Source organism: Natrix helvetica, assembly GCF_964273705.1.
Source record: "Natrix helvetica genome assembly, chromosome: W".
Classification (NCBI taxonomy): domain Eukaryota; kingdom Metazoa; phylum Chordata; class Lepidosauria; order Squamata; family Natricidae; genus Natrix; species Natrix helvetica.
The window spans coordinates 78,160,761-78,181,238 of record NC_138555.1 but is presented as its reverse complement, the minus strand read 5'-3'; the positions used below and the strand labels follow the sequence as shown (position 1 = coordinate 78,181,238).

The following is a 20,478-nucleotide window of genomic DNA, read 5'->3' as shown; positions in this document are numbered from 1 at the left end:
ATCAGTGATGGAAAAATTTGATTGATATCAAAGGCAGAATCCCTGAACAGTTGGTTGCTAGGGAAGAACCATGGAAAAAGACAACTGTCACCCTCTCCTATTTGTGAATTTACAAAATACATCTGGTTGGACATTGTTTGACATAGGAGATGTGAAAGCTCTGCCTAAGGCTTCCTCAAAGGTCTCACCATCTTCTGAAGCAGAACATACAGCTACCCTCTGCTAATTGTCTCCAAGTATGTTTTATTAGTAGGTCACTTGGATGGAATTACAATAAAAGATTCAGTCTTGGTTGATGTATGGTGTCAATATTATTGAATGTGGCGATTCCTCTTGAAGTTAATATCCCAAAGAGAAAAACGGAAGTGGGGAATGGAGGTGTGTGATTATGGAATATCACCAATGATTCAAAATAAATCTGTATAGAACAGAAGATCCACAGGGAAGGCATGAAACGTGTGTTCCGGGGATAGAGAACGTAGAAATTTTTGTTCGTAAGCTTCCTATAGTGACTTCAATATGAGGTAGGCAACGAACTGGTTTAATAAATAAAATGAATAAAACAAATTTCTAAGAAAGTGTTATTTGTTGGTTAATTCAAACCAACCCACAAGCTTATGAACTTTTGAAATTACAGCATCTCATTTCTCAAGACCTACCAAGAATTGATCCAAAGTTGCTTAGGCATATTGTGGGAAGATGGTAGGAAAGATCTCCCTTCCTTTCTCTTGCTCACAATAATTTATAGTTCCATGACATAACGCTACCCTCTGCTAATTGTTTATTGTGTCTAAATGTATTTTACTAATACACCTTTTGCGGGGATCGTATGCAATACAATAAAAGATTCAGTCTTGGTTGATGTATGGAGTCAATATTAGTGAATGTGACTATTTCTCCTGAAGTTTTATCCCAACCGGAAAAACAGAAGTGGGGAATATTGGTCTGTGATTGTGGAATATCATAATCCCATAATCCTGAATAAACCAGAATATAACAGAAAATGCATAGGGAAGGCATGAAACGTGAGATCTGGGGCTAGAGAATGAAGAAATTCATGTTGGTAAGCTGCCCACATTAACCTCAATATGAGGTGGACTGCAAACAGGCTTCATAAATAAAATGAATCAAAGAAGTTCCTAACGTAGCGATTTTGCTTATTAATTGAAACCAACATACAGGTTCATAGTTATAGCATCTCATTTCTCAAAACCTACCAAAAATTCAGGCAAAGTTGCTTTGGCATGTTGTGGGAAGCTGGTTGGCAAGACCTCCAGTGGTGGTATGCTGCCGGTACGGACTAGTTTCCCTGGACTGGTAGTTCTGAGCACCAGCTAGCCCCACCCACCCAATCCAATATTATCCAGTCCTAGATATCTCACTTTCCGGCTTACTCATCCTGCACCGCTGTCCAGGTGGTTAGTGCACCTCGCCCATTCTGCTAACTGTGGTTGACCTAGCATAGTAATGGTGAACCTTTTTCTTACACCGTGCAACAAATTGTGTTCCTGAACTTCCGGTTGGCCAGTTGGGACCAAAATTCAGCCTTCCCAGCTTCCAGAGGCTTTCCTGAAGCATAGTGAGGGCTGAAAAAGTATCCCTCAACCCTTAGGAAGGTTGAAAAATCAGCTGGCTTGCATGTGCATGCATTCCAGAGCTGACAGCTCGCATGCTGGCAAATATGGCTCCATGTGCCACCTATGGCCACCACGCATGGCATGGCTTCACCATCAGGGACCTAGCAGGGGTGCAAGAAGCCTCCCCCATCAGAAAAGCCTTGTTTGAGTTGTTGCACTCTAATGTGGAAGGCACACATGCTTACATTTTCGGTGAGCTGGTTTTGAAAGTATGTGTAGCCACCTCTGAAGACCTCATTTTTCAGAGTTCTCCTTTTTATAGCCCTATTGGTATAAAGGAGAGATTGAAAGAAGGGGGAATGTTCTTGAATGACTCAGAATTCAAGCCAAACTCAACTTAGATAAAAAAATGTGAGTCCAGAGCAAAAATGGACATCCCCTTCCAAGTTCTGATTAGGTTCTCTGATGCTCTGCAATTCTTCTTCAGGTATCTTCTGTCGGAATCCGCTGACCCACTGGGAGGTTCGGTTTCATTAACATTGGCCAGTAGAAATAGACACAGGCCAGTCCACCTGGTTTCCACCAATTTCCATGAGTTTTGCAAAAATTATATTTCTACTTTTCCACTCCAAATTGATTGAGAGTGGACTGATTTGTATTATTTGATCTGAATCGAACGGATAATCAAATCAATCTTCAACTGAAGCGGGGACAGATTTGCACATCCCTTGGAAATAATTGCAAAATGCCTTGGGTGGATTAGGATTTTGATGGGTTGCATTAAACTGTGTGATAAGGAAATCCCAGGAAACATAGCTCTCAAATAAATACTAAGGATAATACTAATTTAAAACCATCTAACATTATTAGTATTGACTAATTAGTATAATACTTTTTTCCCTGAGTCCCTGAGGAATTGCATGAGCCAATCTTGAATACCTCATGCACCATGGGCTTCAAAACAATAATCATATTTAGTACTTAATGAGAGGTGGCTTCTATTTTCATTGCCATCAAAAGATACAGAGGAAAAAGACGGACAAATTACACAGGAGTCCAGCTGTGAACCAAGAAGACAAAGCACTTTCTCAAGAGAACTGAAAATGGAGCAAGCTGTGCTTTTCCCCAAAAAACAATGAATTCAGGGGTAATATTTTAAGTATATATTTTCTTTCCTTGTCATTTATAAGCAAAATAAACATAGTTTAGCAATCTAGAAAATGTTTTTTTACTAGATTAAAAAAAGGCATAGAGATTACAAAAATTGTGCAGATACTACTATGATTGATATGATTCCAAGTGGTGAACATACTATGTCTAACATAAAATATAATAGCTAATGAAAGTTGGATATTTTTGCTTTGCTTCTGATTTGTAACTGTATTAAAAATCCAGAATATTGATTTTATCAGGGTGATAGAGATGACAAATATAACAAGGATCTTGAAAATATGTGAATACATTTTTTTTATAGTGTAGTTTGCGAGGCGTGAGTGTTTTTTGCATGTTTTAATGTTTCTGATTTTCAAGAGTGGTGAGCTGAAATATTACTTTGTAAAACTAAGGAACAGATATCAGAGTTCAAAAGAAGATTAAGTCAGGTGATTTCTGATTCATAATGCTTGGGGCTGGTTGGGAAGCAAATATAAATTATATCTGCTTCCAATATTTACAAAAGAATGTACAAGATAACTTACTGAACCCAATTGCAAACACCTTTTTTGTTCTTAAATGATGACATGAGTGGTGAAAGTTGGACCTTATACTAGTCACAAACCATGGTTTGCAAACCATAAATGCCTACTTCATGCTACACATAAGCCACACAATAACTGGGTGCAATGCAACTCATTGTTTCTAGTTAAATGAAAAGAAGGACTGGGGGAGACATGATAGCAGTGTTCTAATATCTCAGGGGCTGTTGCAAACAAGTGGGGGGAGGGGGTCAAGTTATTCTCCAAATCACCTGAAGGCAGGACAAGAGGTAATGGGTGGAAACTGATCAAGGGGAGAAGCAATTAAGGAGAAATTTCCTGACAGTTAGAACAATTAATCAGTGGAACAGCTTGCCTCCAGAAGTTGTGAGCTCCAACATCGGAGGTTTTTCAGAGGAGATTGGACAACCACTTGTCTGAAATGATATAGATTTTTCTGCTTGAGCAGGAGGTTGCACTAGAAGGCCTCCCAATCGTTTCCAGTCCTTTCATTCCATTAATTGGAATGATCAGGATTTTCCCCCTAGGAAACATTTTTTTGCTAGATGTCTTTAAGGAGCTGACATTGTGTCAATGAAAACATCAAAATTCTTTTCCTGCTTGATGACTAGCGAAAATTCAGAAGTGGAGAATTAGGTCATCAAAGTTAGGCGAATCTCAACAGCCATGCCACTTCGATTTACAAAGGGTTTCATAGTAATTTTTGCAGACCTCTTTAAGCAGTTTAGAGAGTCAGGATAACACCACCAACAATCTGGTCCTTATTTTGCTGACCTTGGAAGGATGGAAGGCTGAGTCAACCTTGCGCCGGCCAGGATATCACACACACACACACATCTTTGTCTATTCACATCGGTTTTGCTCACATTCATCTATTCACATTGGTTTTAGGTAAAGGACTCAAAAGATAATTTGGACGCATCTCAGAAAAACAGACCGGAGGAAACTGAACAAAGGTGAAATCACAAAAATAAAAATCAATATCCCGAGACAGATCTTTGCATGTCCACAAGGATGGATTGTTTTTGACAGATTGAAACATGGAGGGATCCCACCTAACTCCACCTTGGGTTAACCACACCTGGAATTAGATCATAAGGATATGGAGTTCTTAGAATAACATTTTAGAAGAATATGGCTTTGATTGCAAGCATCAGGTTTTAACTTCTCTTTGTTTGTAATGCAAAGGATGGAAACGGAGAAGCTAATGCTCATTTGAAACATGCAATAAAAAGAAGAAGGGAGATTGGAAAATTAAAAATTTCACACTGTTTTTAGGAATGGACTGATGACAAATAGGACCACAGTTAGGGAATTCATATTGCTGGGGCTGACTGACAACTTTCCCATTGAGGTTAGCCTTTTTCTCTTGCTGTCTGCAATTTATCTTTCGACTTTAATAGGAAACATGTTGATTATTATTATCACACAGGTGAATGTTCAGCTCTGTAGCCCAATGTATTTCTTCCTCCGATATTTGGCATGGGTAGATATTGGGTATGTGAGTACTGTAATTCCCAAAGCACTGGTCAACATAGTTACAGGGAGTAAGAGCATCTCTTTAGCTGGTTGCTTCATACAGACATTTCTGTATTTGGCCCTTGGTACTGCTGAGTTCCTCTTACTGGCCACAATGTCTGTTGATCGATACATAGCCATCTGTAACCCACTTCACTACCCAACCATCATGAATACCCGAATTTGCTCGTTGTTGGTCATTTTTTGCTTGGCTGGGGGAATATCACTAATTCTACCTCCATCCATTCATTTATTTCTGATGTCGTTTTGTGGTCCTATGTGTTGACACCAGTTTCCTAGAAATGATTAGTTTTGTGATTGCCGTATTCTCTCTCCTTGGGACCTTAAGTGCCAACGTTGTCTCTTACATCAAAATTGTTTCCACCGTTCTGCACATCCCATCCACCACAGGGAGGAAGAAGACCTTCTCCACTTGTGCTTCCCACATGACCGTGGTCACCATCGCTTACAGCAGTTGCATTTTCATGTACATCAAGCCGAAAGGCACCATTGGCTTGGATTACAACAAAATGGTGGCTCTTTTGAATACTGTTATGGATCCTCTTCTCATCCCAATCATATACTGTTTGAGGAACAGACAAGTGCAAGATGCTTTGAAGGCTGAATTAAGACAATGGGTAGGGTTTTGCAAGAAATTGAGATGATTTGCTATTGCTTTGGCTCTAAGTAGATTTTCAGATTTAATGTCTTAGAATGCATTGTTAAGGTATAATATATGTGGCCTTCAGACATAGTAATCACCCACTGAGATGCTCTTACAAGGGACAAAATCAGTGATGGAAAAATCTGATTGATATCAAAGGCAGGATCCCTGAACAGTTGGTTGCTAGGGAAGAACAATGGAAAAAGACAACTGTCACCCTCTCCTATTTGTGAATTTACAAAATACATCTGGTTGGACATTGTTTGACACAGAAGATGTGAAAGCTCTGCCTAAGGCTTCCTCAAAGGTCTCACCATCTTCTGAAGCAGAACATACAGCTACCCTCTGCTAATTGTCTCCAAGTATGTTTTATTAGTAGGTCACTTGGATGGAATTACAATAAAAGATTCAGTCTTGGTTGATGTATGGAGTCAATATTGCTGAATGTGGCGATTCTTCTTGAAGTTAATATCCCAAAGAGAAAAACGGAAGGTGTGTGATTATGAAATATCCCCAATGATTCGGAATAAATCTGTATATAACAGAAAATCCACAGGGAAAGCATGAAACGTGTGTTCCAGGGATAGAGAATGTAGAAATTTTTGTTCGTAAGTTTCCTATAGTGACTTCAATATGAGGCAGGCAACGAATTGGTTTAATAAATAAAATGAATAAAACAAACTTCTAAGAAAGTGGTATTTGTTGGTTAATTCAAACCAACCCACAAGCTTATGAACTTTTGAAATTACAGCATCTCATTTCTCAAGACCTACCAAGAATTGATCCAAAGTTGCTTAGGCATATTGTGGGAAGATGATAGGAAAGATCTCTCTTCCTTTCTTTTGCTCACAATAATTTATAGTTCCATGATATACCGCTACCCTCTGCTAATTGTTTATTGTGTCTAAATGTATTTTACTAATACACCTTTTGCGGGGATTGTATGCAATACAATAAAAGATTCAGTCTTGGTTGATGTATGGAGTCAATATTAGTGAATGTGACCATTTTTCCTGAAGTTTTATCCCAACTGGAAAAACAGAAGTGGGGAATATTGGTCTGTGATTGTGGAATATCATAATCCCATAATCCTGAATAAACCGGAATATAACAGAAAATGCATAGGGAAGGCATGAAACGTGAGATCTGGGGCTAGAGAATGAAGAAATTCATGTTGGTAAGCTGCCCACATTAACCTCAATATGAGGTGGACTGCAAACAGGCTTCATAAATAAAATGAATCAAAGAAGTTCCTAACGTAGCGATTTTGCTTGTTATTTGAAACCAACATACAGGTTCATAGTTATAGCATCTCATTTCTCAAAACCTACCAAAAATTCAGGCAAAGTTGCTTTGGCATGTTGTGGGAAGCTGGTAGGCAAGACCTCCAGTGGTGGTATGCTGCCGGTACGGACTAGTTTCCCTGGACTGGTAGTTCTGAGCACCAGCTAGCCCCACCCACCCACAACAATATTATACAGTCCTAGATATCTCACTTTCCGGCTTACTCGTCCTGCACAACTGTCCAGGTGGTTAGTGCACCTCGCCCATTCTGCTAACTGTGGTTGACCTAGCATAGTAATGGTGAACCTTTTTCTTACACCGTACAAGAAATTGTGTTCCTGAACTTCCAGTTGGCCTTTTTGGACCGTTTTTCCACCTTCCCAGCTTCCAGAGGCTTTCCTGAAGCATAGTGAGGGCTGAAACAGGCCTCTCTCAACCCTTAGGAAGGTTGAGGTTCCTTCAATCCTTAGGAGGTTGAAAAATCAGCTGGCTCACATATGCATGCATGCCAGAGCTGACAGTTCGCATGCTGGCAAATATGGCTCCATGTGCCACCTATGGCCACCACGCATGCCATGGCTTCACCATCAGGGACCTAGCAGGGGTGCAAGAAGCCTTCCCCATCAGAAAAGCCTTGATTGAGTTGTTGCACTCTAATGTGGAAGGCACACATGCTTACATTTTCGGCGAGCTGGTTTTCAAAGTATGTGTAGCCACCTCTGAAGAACTCTTTTTTCAGAGTTCTCCTTTTTATAGCCCTTTTGGTATAAAAAGGGATTGAAAGAAGGGGGAATGTTCTTGAATGACTGAGAATTCAAGCCAAACTAAACTTAGATAAAAGAAATATGAGTCCAGAGCAAAAATGGACATCGCCTTCCAAGTTCTGATTAGGTTCTCTGATGCTCTGCAATTCTTCCTCAGGTATCTTCTGACGGAATCCGCTGTCCCACTGGGAGGTTTGGTGTTATTAACATTGGCCAGTGGACGTAGACACAGGCCACTCCACCTGATTTCCACCCTTTTCCATGAGTTTTGCAAAAATTGTATTTCTACTTTTCTACCCCAAATTGATTTTAACTTCCTCCACATATATGCGTATATTTGTAGATATTTGTATTTTATCTGTTATTTATTGTGGACTGTACACCGCCCAGAGTCCCTTTTTGGGAGAGGGGGCGGTTTAGAAATACGAAGAATAAATAAATAAATAAATAATAAATTGAGAGTGGACTGATTTGTATTATTTGATCTGAATCGAACGGATAATCAAAACAATCTTCAACTGAAGCGGAGACAGATTTGCACATCCCTTGGAAATAACTGCAAAATGCCTTGGGTTAATTAGGATTTTGATGGGTTGCATTAAACTGTGTGATAAGGAAATCCCAGGAAACATAGCTCTCAATAAATACAAAGGATAATAATAATTTAAAACCATCTGACATTAGTATTGACTAATTAGTATAATACTTTTTTCCCTAAGTCCCTGAGGAATTGCATTAGCCAGTCTTGAACACTTCATGAGCCATGCGCTTCAAAACAATAATTATATCTCCTCCTGATCAGAGGTGGCCTCTATCTTCATTGCCATAAAAAGATACAGAGGAAAAAGACAGACAAATTACACAGGAGTCCAGCTGTGAACCAAGGAGACAAGGCACTTTCTCAAGAGCACTGAAAATGGAGCATGCTGTGCTTTCCCCCAAAAAACAATGAATTCATAGGTAATATTTCAAATATATATTTCCTTTGCTTCTGATTTCTAAACAAAATAAACAAAGTTTAATAATCTAGAATATGTTTTGTACTAGATTAAAAAAAGTCATAGGGATTACAAAAAATATGCAGATACTACTATGATTTATATGATTCCAAGTGGTTAACATACTATGTCTAACCAAAAATATAATAGCGAATGAGAGTTGGATATTTCTGCTTTGCTTCTGGTTTGTAACTGTATTAAAAATGATAATCTAGAATATTGATTTTATCAAGGTGATTGAGATGACAAATATAACAAGGATCTTGAAAATGTGTGAATGCATTTTTTTTTAGTGTAGTTTGCAAGGCGTGAGTGTTTTTTGCATGTTTTAATGTTTCTGATTTTCGAGAGTGGTGAGCTGAAATATTACTTTGTGAAACTAAGGAACAGATATCAGAGTTCAAAAGAAGATTAAGTCGGGTGATTTCTGATTCATAATGCTTGGGGCTGGTTGGGAAGCAAATATAAATTATATCGGCTTCCAATATTTACATAAGAATATACAAGATAACTTAGTGGACCCAATTGCAAACCCCTTTATTGTTCTTAAATGATGACAAGAGTGGTGAAAGTTGGACATTATACTAGTCACAAACCATGGTTTGCAAACCATAAATGCCTACTTCATGCTACACATAAGCCACACAACAACTGGGTGCAATGCAACTCACTGCTTCTAGTTAAATGAAAAGAAGGACTGGGGGAGACATGATAGCAGTGTTCCAATATCTCAGGGGCTGTTGCAAACAAGTGGGGGGAGGGGGTCAAGTTATTCTCCAAAGTACCTGAAGGCATGACAAGTGGCAATGGCTGGAAACTGATCAAGGAGAGAAGTAACTTAGAACTATGGAGAAACTTCATGACAGTGGATCAGTGGAACAGCTGGCCTCCAGAAGTTCTCTGTGCTCCAACACTAGAGGTTTTTCAGAGGAGATTGGACAACAATTTGCCTGAAATGGTATACGTTTTTCTGCTTGAACAGGAGGTTGGACTAGAAGACCTCCAAGGTCCCTTCCAACTCTGCTATTCTATTCTAGTTCTTTTATTCTAAACGATCTGAACGATCATGGTTTTCCCCTTAGAAAACATTTTTTGCTAGATTTCTTTAAGGAGCTTACATTGTGTGAATGAAAACATCAAAATTCTTTTCCTGTTTGATTACTAGAGAAAATTCAGAAGTGGAGAATTAGATCATCAAAGTTAGGGGAATCTCAACAGCCATGGCACTTCAATTTACAAAGTGTTTCATATTATTTTTGCAGAACTCTTTAAGCAGTTTACAGAGGCAGGATAACACCACCAACAATCTGGTCCTTATTTTGCTGACCTTGGAAGGATGGAAGGCTGAGTCAACCTTGCGCCGGCCAGGATATCACACACACACACACACGCACACACATCTTTGTCTATTCACATCAGTTTTGCTCACATTCATCTACTCACATTGGTAAAGGACTCAAAAGAAAATTTGGACGCATCTCAGAAAAACAGACCGGAGGAAACCGAACAAAGGTGAAATCACAAAAATAAAAATCAATATCCCGAGACAGATCTTTGCATGTCCACAAGGATGAATTGTTTTTGACAGATTGAAACAGGGAGGAATCCCACCTAACTCCACCTTGGGTTAACCACACCTGGACTTAGACAATAAGGATATGGAGTTCTTAGAATAACATTTTAGAAGAGTCTTGCTTAGATTACAACCATCAGGTTTTAACTTCTCTTTGTTTGTAATGCAAAGGATGGAAACGGATAAGCTGATGCTCATTTGAAACATGCAAGGAAAAGAAGAAGGGAGATTGGAAAATTAAAAATTTCACACTGTTTTTAGGAATGGACTGATGACAAATAGGACCACAGTTAGGGAATTCATATTGTTGGGGCTGACTGACAACTTTCTACTTGGGGTTAGCCTTTTTCTCCTGCTGTCTGCAATTTATCTTTTGACTTTAATAGGAAACATGTTGATTATTATTATCACACTGGTGAATGTTCAGCTCCGTAGCCCAATGTATTTCTTCCTCCGATATTTGGCATGGGTAGATATTGGGTATGTGAGTACTGTAATTCCCAAAGCACTGGTCAACATAGTTACAGGGAGTAAGAGCATCTCTTTAGCTGGTTGCTTCATACAGACATTTCTGTATTTGGCCTTTGGTACTGCAGAGTTCCTTTTAGGGGCCACAATGTCTGTTGATCGATGCATAGCCATCTGTAACCCACTTCACTACCCAACCATCATGAATACCCGAATTTGCTCGTTGTTGGTCACTTGTTGCTTGGCTGGGGGAATAGCACTAATTCTACCTCCATCCATTCATTTATTTCTGATGTCGTTTTGTGGTCCTAATATCATGGATCATTTCTTTTGTGACATTGGACTCTTAATGAAACTGGTATGTGCTGACACCAGTTTTGTAGAAATGATTACTTTTGTGTTTGCCGTATTCTCTCTCCTTGGGACCTTAAGTATCAACGTTGTCTCTTACGTCAAAATCGTTTCCACCGTTCTGCGCATCCCATCCACCACAGGGAGGAAGAAGACCTTCTCCACTTGTGCTTCCCACTTGACCGTGGTCACCCTCGCTTACAGCAGTTGCATTTTCATGTACGTCAAGCCGAAAGGCACCATTGGGTTGGATTACAACAAAATGGTGGCTCTTTTGAATACTGTTATGGTTCCTCTTCTCATCCCAATCATATACTGTTTGAGGAACAGACAAGTGCAAGATGCTTTGAAGGCTGAATTAAGACAATGGATTGGGTTTTGGAAGAAATTGAGATGATTTGCTATTGCTTTAGCTCTAAGTAGATTTTCAGATTTAATGTCTTATAAAGCTGTAATATATGTGGTCTTCAGATTTAGTAATCACCCACTGAGATGCTCTTACAGCATCTCACGTTTTAAGGGGACTTGAGAATGCATAGAGGATGTGGTAATCAGGGATGGAAACATCTGATTGACATCAAGGGCAAAATCCCGGAAAAGTTGGTTGCCAGGGAAGAACAATGGAAAAAGACAATGGCCACCCTCTCCTAGTTGTGAATTTACGAAACACATCTGGTTGGACATTGTTTGACAGAGGAGATGTGAGAGCTTCGCCTAAGTCTTCCTCAAAGCTCTCACCATCTTCTGAAGCAGAACATACAGCTACCCTCTGCTAATTGTGTCCAAGTATGTTTTATTAGTAGGTCATTTGTGTTATGTATTATAAGTTTTCCCTCTGGTCCGTTGCACTAGGGGGCACTGTGCTAAACACTGATTGGCTGACTGCTTGACAGCCGGCATATATAAAGGCTGTCAAAGCAGAGCTCAGCTGTTGCCTGTTAGCTTAAACGCGCGAAATGTGAAGTCCCGTGTTTGGCAACCTGTTAGCAATAAACTGTTAGCATTTGTTAAGTCCTGGCTCGCCTCCGTTTGTCCACCCATGTTCTCCCAGCTAGAACATTGGCGACCAAGGTGGGATACTCAGGAGGAGCCCAGGCAGAGCTGTGAAAGTCACTAACCTACAAGCTGAGTCACTAAGAGCTGAATTCCCTCAGGGAATCACTCGACGAGAGGTCGAGTAAGTCACTTGCCTACAAAGACTGCCTCTGGTTAATCGACAAAGGAAGAATTTACCTCAGAGATGGCCTCAATGTACACCTTAGCCGCTTTCAACGCGACCACAGAGACTTGGGGCTCATACATTTCACGTTTTGAGTGTTTTTTAGAAGCCAATGGCTTTACAGACTTAACTGAACAGCGAAAAAAGGCATGTTTTTTAAATTTATGTAGTACGGAGATGTTTAATCTGGCAGAGACCCTGGTTGCCCCACACTCCATCCACGATGTAATCTGGGACATTTTCATGTCCAAGTTAAAAAATCATTACGCCCCAGCGCTGTCCCGCACAACGCGTAGATTTGCTTTTTATCGAAGGGTTCAGCTTGAGGGAGAGTCAATAAACAACTATGTGGCTGCCTTACAAGCCGCAGCTGTTCATTGTAGATTTAAAGATTTAGATGAAGCCCTGACAGACCAGATTGTGGGGGGTGTTAGAGACCTCCGTATACAGCGCCACCTGCTGGCCAAACCTGAACTCGACTTACAGACAGCCCTTGACGAAGCCAGGGCTGTAGAGCTGTCAACAAAATCTACAGAAGAAATCCAGAGATTCTCAAAGCCCCAGCCCACAGACAAGACCACTGAGGTTCACCATGACGATGTTCTTGATGATACTGGGGCCATTGGAAATGATGAAGTACATCGCCTACGGGGTGAGCAATCCAAGGGGCGACAGGGTAAGGCTATGTCCCGAACAAATTGCCCCGGGTGTGGGGGTAGGCACGATAGGGCGGACTGCCGTTTCAAAAACGTGTCCTGCCTCCGTTGTGGAAAAAGGGGCCACTTGGCAAGGGTTTGTAGGGCAACTGCGCCTTGCGCAAGTGCCTTAGAAGGGAACTCCCCCAGCAACAGCCAGGGTTTCAGGAAAACCTCCAATGTTGGTAGGAACGCAGGTTCCAGAAAGCAGGATTCCTGTTTTACAGTCAGTGAGGACAGGGATGAGTCTGAAGTAGATCCGATCATCCATGCCCCGAGGGGAAAAATATTCCTCACCGTTAGAATAGAGGGCAAACCCTGTCAGATGGAGGTAGACACTGGCTCAGCCATGTCTATCATATCGTGGGCAGAAATTAAGAGACTTGTGCCAGACATCTCCCAAGCGAGATTATCACCATGCCCGTTGAAGTTGAGGGATTTTCAGGGAAATCCCATTCCAGTACTGGGGAATTTTTTCTGTAAGGTGTCATTTAAACAGTATCATAAGAGGCTCCCTCTTATTGTAGTCAGGGGTCCCAGGCCAAGCTTGTTAGGGTTGGAATAGTTTGAAGCTCTGGGTCTAGCCATAATGGGCATAGATCAGATTCAGACCACCCCACACCTTGACATGCTAATTAAGGAGTTTCCCAAAGTTTTTGGGGACGGATTAGGGAAATACACTGGCACCCCCATCTCTTTCAACTTAGACCCCCAGGTACCACCACAGCGTCTTAAGCCGCGCAGGGTACCATTTGCATCAAAACCCAAAGTAGATGCAGAATTAGACAAGTTATTGGCCCAGGGGGTGTTAGAACCTATTGACCATGCCCGTTGGGAAACTCCCATTGTCACACCAGTGAAGCATCATGGCTCTGTGCGCATCTGCGGAGATTTTAAGTGCACTTTGAACCGCGCATTGCAGCCGAGCGCATACCCCGTGCCAGTGGTGCAGCATTTGCTGCACTCTCTGGGTCAGGGAACCATATTTGCCAAGCTTGACCTAGCTCAAGCATATCAGCAGTTGCCTGTGGATGAGGCAACTGCTGAAGCCCAGACGATAGTTACACATAGGGGCACCTTTAAGTGCAACCGTTTACAATTCGGGGTCAGCGTAGCACCTGGGCTGTTTCAAAATTTGTTGGAAAGGCTGCTGCAAGGGATACCAGATGTCGTGCCTTATTTTGACGACGTCCTGGTATCAGCCCGTTCCCTGTCACACCTTATGGCCCATTTGCGAACCGTACTTCGGCATTTCCGTGGTGCTGGCTTAAAACTTAAGATGACCAAGTGCCAGATTGCAGTTCCCCAAGTCGAGTTTTTGGGTTTCTTAGTGGACAAAAAAGAGATCCATCCGACCGCTGAGAAGGTGCGGGCAATTAGTCAGGCTCCCCCACCTACAACCAAAGCCGAGCTTCAAGCCTTCCTAGGTCTGCTCAATTTTTACAATATTTTCCTGCCTCACAAAGCGTCTGTTTTGGAGCCCCTCCACAGATTGTTAGACCGCTCAGCAAAGTGGGTTTGGGGCAAGAAGGAAGCCACAGCTTTTGAGAATGTTAAAAAGTTTTTAACTTCTGAGAGTGTTTTGCACCAATACGACGAATCCTTCCCGGTTATTCTGACTTGTGACGCATCCCCCTATCGGGTCGGAGCAGTTTTGAGCCACCGTCTGCAGTCCGGGCTAGAAGCCCCTGTGGCGTTTTTCTCTCGCACACTGTCATCACCCGAAAGGAACTATAGCCAGCTCGATCAGGAAACTTTGTCTATAGTGGCTGGGGTGAAGCGTTTTCACTCGTATCTCTATGGCCATCATTTCCACATAGTGACTGATCACAAGCCCCTGCTTTGCATCATCGTTGGGGACAAACAAATGCCCCAGATTCTATCTCCCAGATTCACGAGATGGACGGTGTTCCTGGCTGCCATTTGCCATGCTGACGCCTTGAGCAGATGCCCTTTGCCCATCGCTGTTCAGGACCCTGCGCCTGCCTCTGAGGTTCTACTGATTGACGAGATGCAGTTACCCATCACAGCAGCTGACGTGGCCTCACACACATGGCGGGACAAACTACTCTCCAGGGTGCTGGCTTGGACTGAACGAGGATGGCCAGCTAAACCACTGGGCACTGAGTGGCAACCCTTTTCGACCAGGCAACACGAACTCTCAACCCAGCAAGGTTGCCTCCTATGGGGTGGCCATGTGGTCGTTCCTGCCTCCCTACAAGAAGCAGTGCTGACAGCTCTCCATGAGGACCACCCAGGCATCATCAGAATGAAGTCACTGGGCTGGAGCTAAGCTTGGTGGCCGGGCATGGACCAGGACATTGCAAGGTGGGTCTCTGGCTGTTCTAAGTGCCAGGAGTCCCGACCTGCCTGTCCCAGAGCTCCCATCCAGAATTGGGAGCAGACAAGGGCTCCGTGGTCCAGGACTCATATGGACTTGGCAGGCCCAGTAAAGGGCCAGACTTTTATTGTTATTGTTGATGCTTATTCTAAGTGGGTTGAAATTGCATTGTTGTCTAGCACCACTGCCCCTGCCATTATCAAGGTATTAAGGAGGGTGTTTTCCACCCATGGGTTACCTGATCTGGTCGTGTCAGACAATGGGCCCCAATTTACTGCTGCCTTGCTAGACAAGTTCTTTACCAAACTGGGGATTCGACATGCGTTTGTAGCCCCCTTCAACCCAGCGGCCAATTGCCTAGCGGAACACGCTGTCAGGTTTGGGCCACTCAACTGGCAGGAGGACATAGACACATATCTCTTTTGGCAGCATGCCACCCCATGCTCCACAACAAACAAAAGCCCGGCTGAGTTATTAATGGGTCAACGAATCAGAACAACGCTAGGCAGGCTACATCCAGAGTATGCCCCATCAAAGCCTTTAGACTCACATTGTCAGCTTAAGGGTTTTCCATTAAACGCCACAGTTTATGCCCAGAATTATGCCGGCCACCCACTTTGGGTCCAGGGAATTGTTAGGAAAATCACAGGCCCCTGCTCTTACCTAATAGAGTTAGAGGATGGCCGAGTATGGAGGCACCATAACAATCAGCTACGAAATCGGCAAGGGGAGTCAAACACAGCAGGGGAACAACAGGGCCTAGCCTACAAAAACACGCAAACGCCTCGATCCCGGTCTTCCTCCCCTGAGCAATCTCGCAATAGAGTAGAAAAACCTAGAGACTTACCTGATCTTCCCCGTGAGCTTCCAGTGGTGACAGAGTCTGATAGGGCAAGGCCCGAGTCCTTGGAAACCACGGCCACTAACTCCGAGGCAGAAGTCACTCTGCGGAGATCAGGGCGGGTCCGACGCCGCCCAGGGTATTTGAAAGACTACGCATGCGCACTCTAAGTGTGAAGGAGTGTTATGTATCATAAGTTTTCCCTCTGGTCCATTGCACTAGGGGGCGCTGTGCTAAACGCTGATTGACTGACTGCTTGACAGCCGGCATATATAAGGCTGTCAAAGCAGAGCTTTGACTACAGGGAGTAAGAGCATATCTTTAGCTGGTTGCTTCATACAGACATTTCTGTATTTGGCCCTTAGTACCGCTGAGTTCCTTTTTGGGGCCACAATGTCTGTTGATCGATGCGTAGCCATCTGTAACCCTCTTCACTACCCAACCATCATGAATACCCGAATGTGCTCATTGTTGGTCATTTGTTGCTGGGCTGGGGGAATATCACTAATTCTAGTTCCATCCATTCCTTTATTTCTAATGCCGTTTTGTGGTCCTAACATCATGGATCATTTCTTTTGTGACAATGGGCCCTTAATGAAACTGGCAGCCGCTTCCTAGAAAAGATTTATTTTGTGGTTGCCGTATTCTCTCTGCTCGGGACCTTAAGTGTCAACATTGTCTCTTACGTCAAAATCATTTCCACCATTCTGCGCATCCCATCGGCGACGGGGAGGAGGAAGACCTTCCCCACTTGTGCTTCTCACAGGACAGTGGTCACCATCGCTTACAGTACTTGTGTTTTCCTGTACATGAAGCCCAAAGATACTAACAAATTGATCTCCAACAAAATGATGACTCTTCTGAGTACTGTCGTGATTCCTTTTCTGGTCCCCATCATATTCTGTTTGAGGAACAAACAGGTGCAGAATGCTTTGAGGGCTGAACTGAGGCAATGGGTTGGGTTTTGCAAGAAATCGAGATGATTGGCTATTGATATAGCTGTCTACTGTCCAGTTGGTGAATCCAGAAAAAGAAACTCCTGGGACATTATGTTACCAAGAGTATAAACTTTACTGGATAAAACCACATTGGCACAGAAGAAGCAAAACCAGCTCTGGATTTCCTGCTCAAATACACTCTTTTCCTATGAGCCACCCATAGTCCATTACATCCACCAACCACTTCTCATTTCCTATGGGAACCTCCCAGCTACTCTGGAACATCTGCTCGGTGTGTCCTTGAAATGGAAGCAATTCACAAAACGAGCCGTTGTAAGTCAAGGACTATCTGTACTCACTTGGTTGTTTTTTAAAAAAGAAAAAGGAAAAAATCATCTTGTTTTAATGACCTCATACTCGCTTCTGGAGCAGAGTCTATCCAAAAATATATTGGTGAGTAAAAGTTGGATTTTATTTTATTTTTTTGCTTTACTTCTAGTTTGTAAATATATCTTGTAACTTGACAGCTTTAAGACTTGAACACTTCAATGCCAGAATTCCTGAGCCAACATGACTGGAGGAGGAATTCTGGGAGTTGAAGTCCACAAGTCTTAAAGCTGTCAAGTTTGAACACCCCTGGGTTTTTTTTTTACCTAAAGGGTTAGGGGTGCAAGGGCCTTGTAACTTGACAGCTTTAAGACTTGAACACTTCAATGCCAGAATTCCTGAGCCAACATGACTGGAGGAGGAATTCTGGGAGTTGAAGTCCACAAGTCTTAAAGCTGTCAAGTTTGAACACGCCTGGGTTTTTTTTTTTTACCTAAAGGGTTAGGGGTGCAAGGGCCTTGTAACTTGACAGCTTTAAGACTTGCGTGCTTCAATGCATTAACACTTAAAACATCATTCACATTGATATTAACTTCCTAATCTTAAAATTATAGTAAATTAAACAATTGAGCATAGTAAACCAGTTTGTCCCACCCCCTTAACGCATTGTCTGATAAAAGTGTAATAGACCATAACCTACTACTAGATAAAGTAGAAGAATGTGGGTTAGACAGCATCATCACCAGATGGATTCGTAACTGGCTGACCAACCGCACTCAACGTGTAGTCCTCAATGGAACTGCATCTACATGGAGGGAAGTATGCAGTGGAGTACCCCAAGGCTCTGTTTTAGGCCCAGTACTCTTCAACATCTTCATCAATGATTTGGATGAGGGGATAAATGGGGAACTCATCAAATTTGCAGATGACACCAAGCTGGCAGGAATAGCCAACACTCCAGAAGATAGGCTTAAGATACAGAAGGATCTTGACAAACTTGAACATTGAGCACTATCTAATAAAATGAAATTCAATGGTAAAAAGAGTAAGGTTCTACATTTAGGCAACAAAAATGGAATGCACAGGTACAGTATAGGTCAGTGATGGCGAACCTTTTTTGGTTCGCGTGCCACAAGTGGGGGGAGCGCAGGGGGTCGAGTGCGGGCGTGCCGCACCCATAATGCAACGTGCAACCCCTCCAGTGTGCATGCGCGCAAAACGCGCGACCCCCCCCATTTTTACATGGGGTTTTTTTGCCCTCCCCATGCTCCAGGAGCTTTATAGGAGCCTGGGGAGGGCGAAAAGAGCCTCCCCTGACCCCCCGGAGGCCCTCTGGAGGCTTCAGGGACTGTCCAGAGGCTTCCCTGAAGCCTTCGGAGTGCTTAAAACCACCCTCCGAGCAAACCGGAAGTCTTCCGGTTTGCTCGGAGGGTGGTTTTAAGCGTTCTGAAGGCTTCAGGGATGGTCCCTGAAGCCTTCAGGGGGGCAGGGGGGCTCTTTTCACCCTCCCCAGGCTCTGATAAAGCCTCTGGAGCCTGGGGAAGGTGAAAAATAGCTTTTAAAAAGGTGAAAGGTTCGCCATCACGGGTATAGGTGATACCTTGCTCAGTAGTAGTAACTGTGAAAGGGACCTTGGAGTCCTAGTGGACAACCATTTAAATAGGAGCCAGCCGTGTGCAGCAGCTGCCAAAAAAGCCAACACAGTTCTAGGCTGCATCAACAGAGGGATAGAATCAAGATCACGTGAAGTGTTAATACCACTTTATAATGCCTTGGTAAGGCCACACTTGGAATACTGCATTCAGTTCTGCTCGCCACGATGTAGAAAAGATGTGGAGACTCTAGAAAGAGTGCAGAGAAGAGCAACAAAGATGATTAGGGGACTAGAGACTAAAACATATGAAGAACGGTTGCAGGAACTGGGTATGTTTAGCTTAAGAGAAAGAAGGACTAGGGGAGACATGATAGCATTGTTCCAATATCTCAGAGGTTGCCACAAAGAAGAGGGAGTCAAACTATTTTCCAAAGCACCTGAGGGTAGAACAAGAAGCAATGGGTGGAAACTAATCAAGGAGAGAAGCAACTTAGAACTGAGGAGAAATTTCCTGACAGTGAGAACAATGAATCAGTGGAACAGCTTGCCTCCAGAAGTTGTGAATGCCCCAACACTGGAAGTCTTTAAGAAGATGTTGGATAGCCATTTGTCTGAAACAGTATAGGGTTTCCTGCCTAGGCAGGGGGTTGGACTAGAAGACCTTCAAGGTCCCTTCCAACTCTACTATTGTATTGTATTGTATTGTATTGTATTATTGTATCCTGTTCTGATCTAGGCTTCCCCAGCAGTATGAAACCGAGTCCTCATCCCGAGAACCCCCTGTTATTTAATTTACAGTGAATTCCTCTCCAGCAAAGTCTCTCCTCTCCCACAGAAATGAAAGGGAGCTGAAGGGAGAGAATGAGAGAGAGAGGAGAGAGAGGGGAACAAAATAGAGAGAGAAGGAGAGAGAAATGAAAGAGAGCTGGAAGGAGATCATGGGAGAGAGGGAAAAGAGAGGGGAACAAATCAGAGAGAGAAGGGGAAGAGGGAGAGAGAAATGAAAGAGAGCTGAAGGGAGAGAATGAGAGAGAGAGAAGAGAGAGGGGAACAAAATAGAGAGAGGAGAGAGAAATGAAATAGAGCTGGAAGAAGAGAATGGGAGAGATATATATATTTGTGTGTGCGTGTGTGTTTGTGTGTTGTATTTGTGCTGATAAATAAATAAAGGGAGACTAGTATGGATCCATTTCAAGCTATTTAGCTCTCATCAGGTAGCCATACCCTTACTGGGATTCGAACCAGGGCTGTATTGCATATTAGGCCAATGTAATTGCCACTCAGCCACAGGCTCTCCTCCTTTATCAGCTAAGCCAGGGAAATAGGTATGTATTCGAATCCCAGTAAGGGTATGGCTAGCTGATGAGAGCTAAATAGCTTGAAATGGATCCATACTAGTCTCCCTTTATTTATTTACTTTTATGTGAAAGGGTTGGCTCTACATCAACAAACAGACAAGTAGATTTTCAGTTTTAACTTCCCACAGCACATTTTTAAACTACGGTAGGTGGTGCCATCAGATATACTGGTAATTATCCTCAAAGTGTCCGGGCACACACACACACACACACAGAGGGTGAACAGTGACTGAAATGTCCAATTGTGATCCAA

General features: G+C 42.8%; 1 protein-coding gene across 1 annotated transcript; it reads left to right on the top strand.

The window, feature by feature from the left end:
* Positions 1-10,364: 10,364 nt before the first annotated feature.
* Positions 10,365-11,309, top strand: LOC309400296 (olfactory receptor 6E1-like; the record flags this gene model as incomplete). Its single annotated transcript, XM_081968703.1, has 1 exon — positions 10,365-11,309. One exon carries the CDS (start codon positions 10,365-10,367, stop codon positions 11,307-11,309), a length of 945 nt encoding a protein of 314 aa, XP_081824829.1.
* Positions 11,310-20,478: the final 9,169 nt, after the last annotated feature.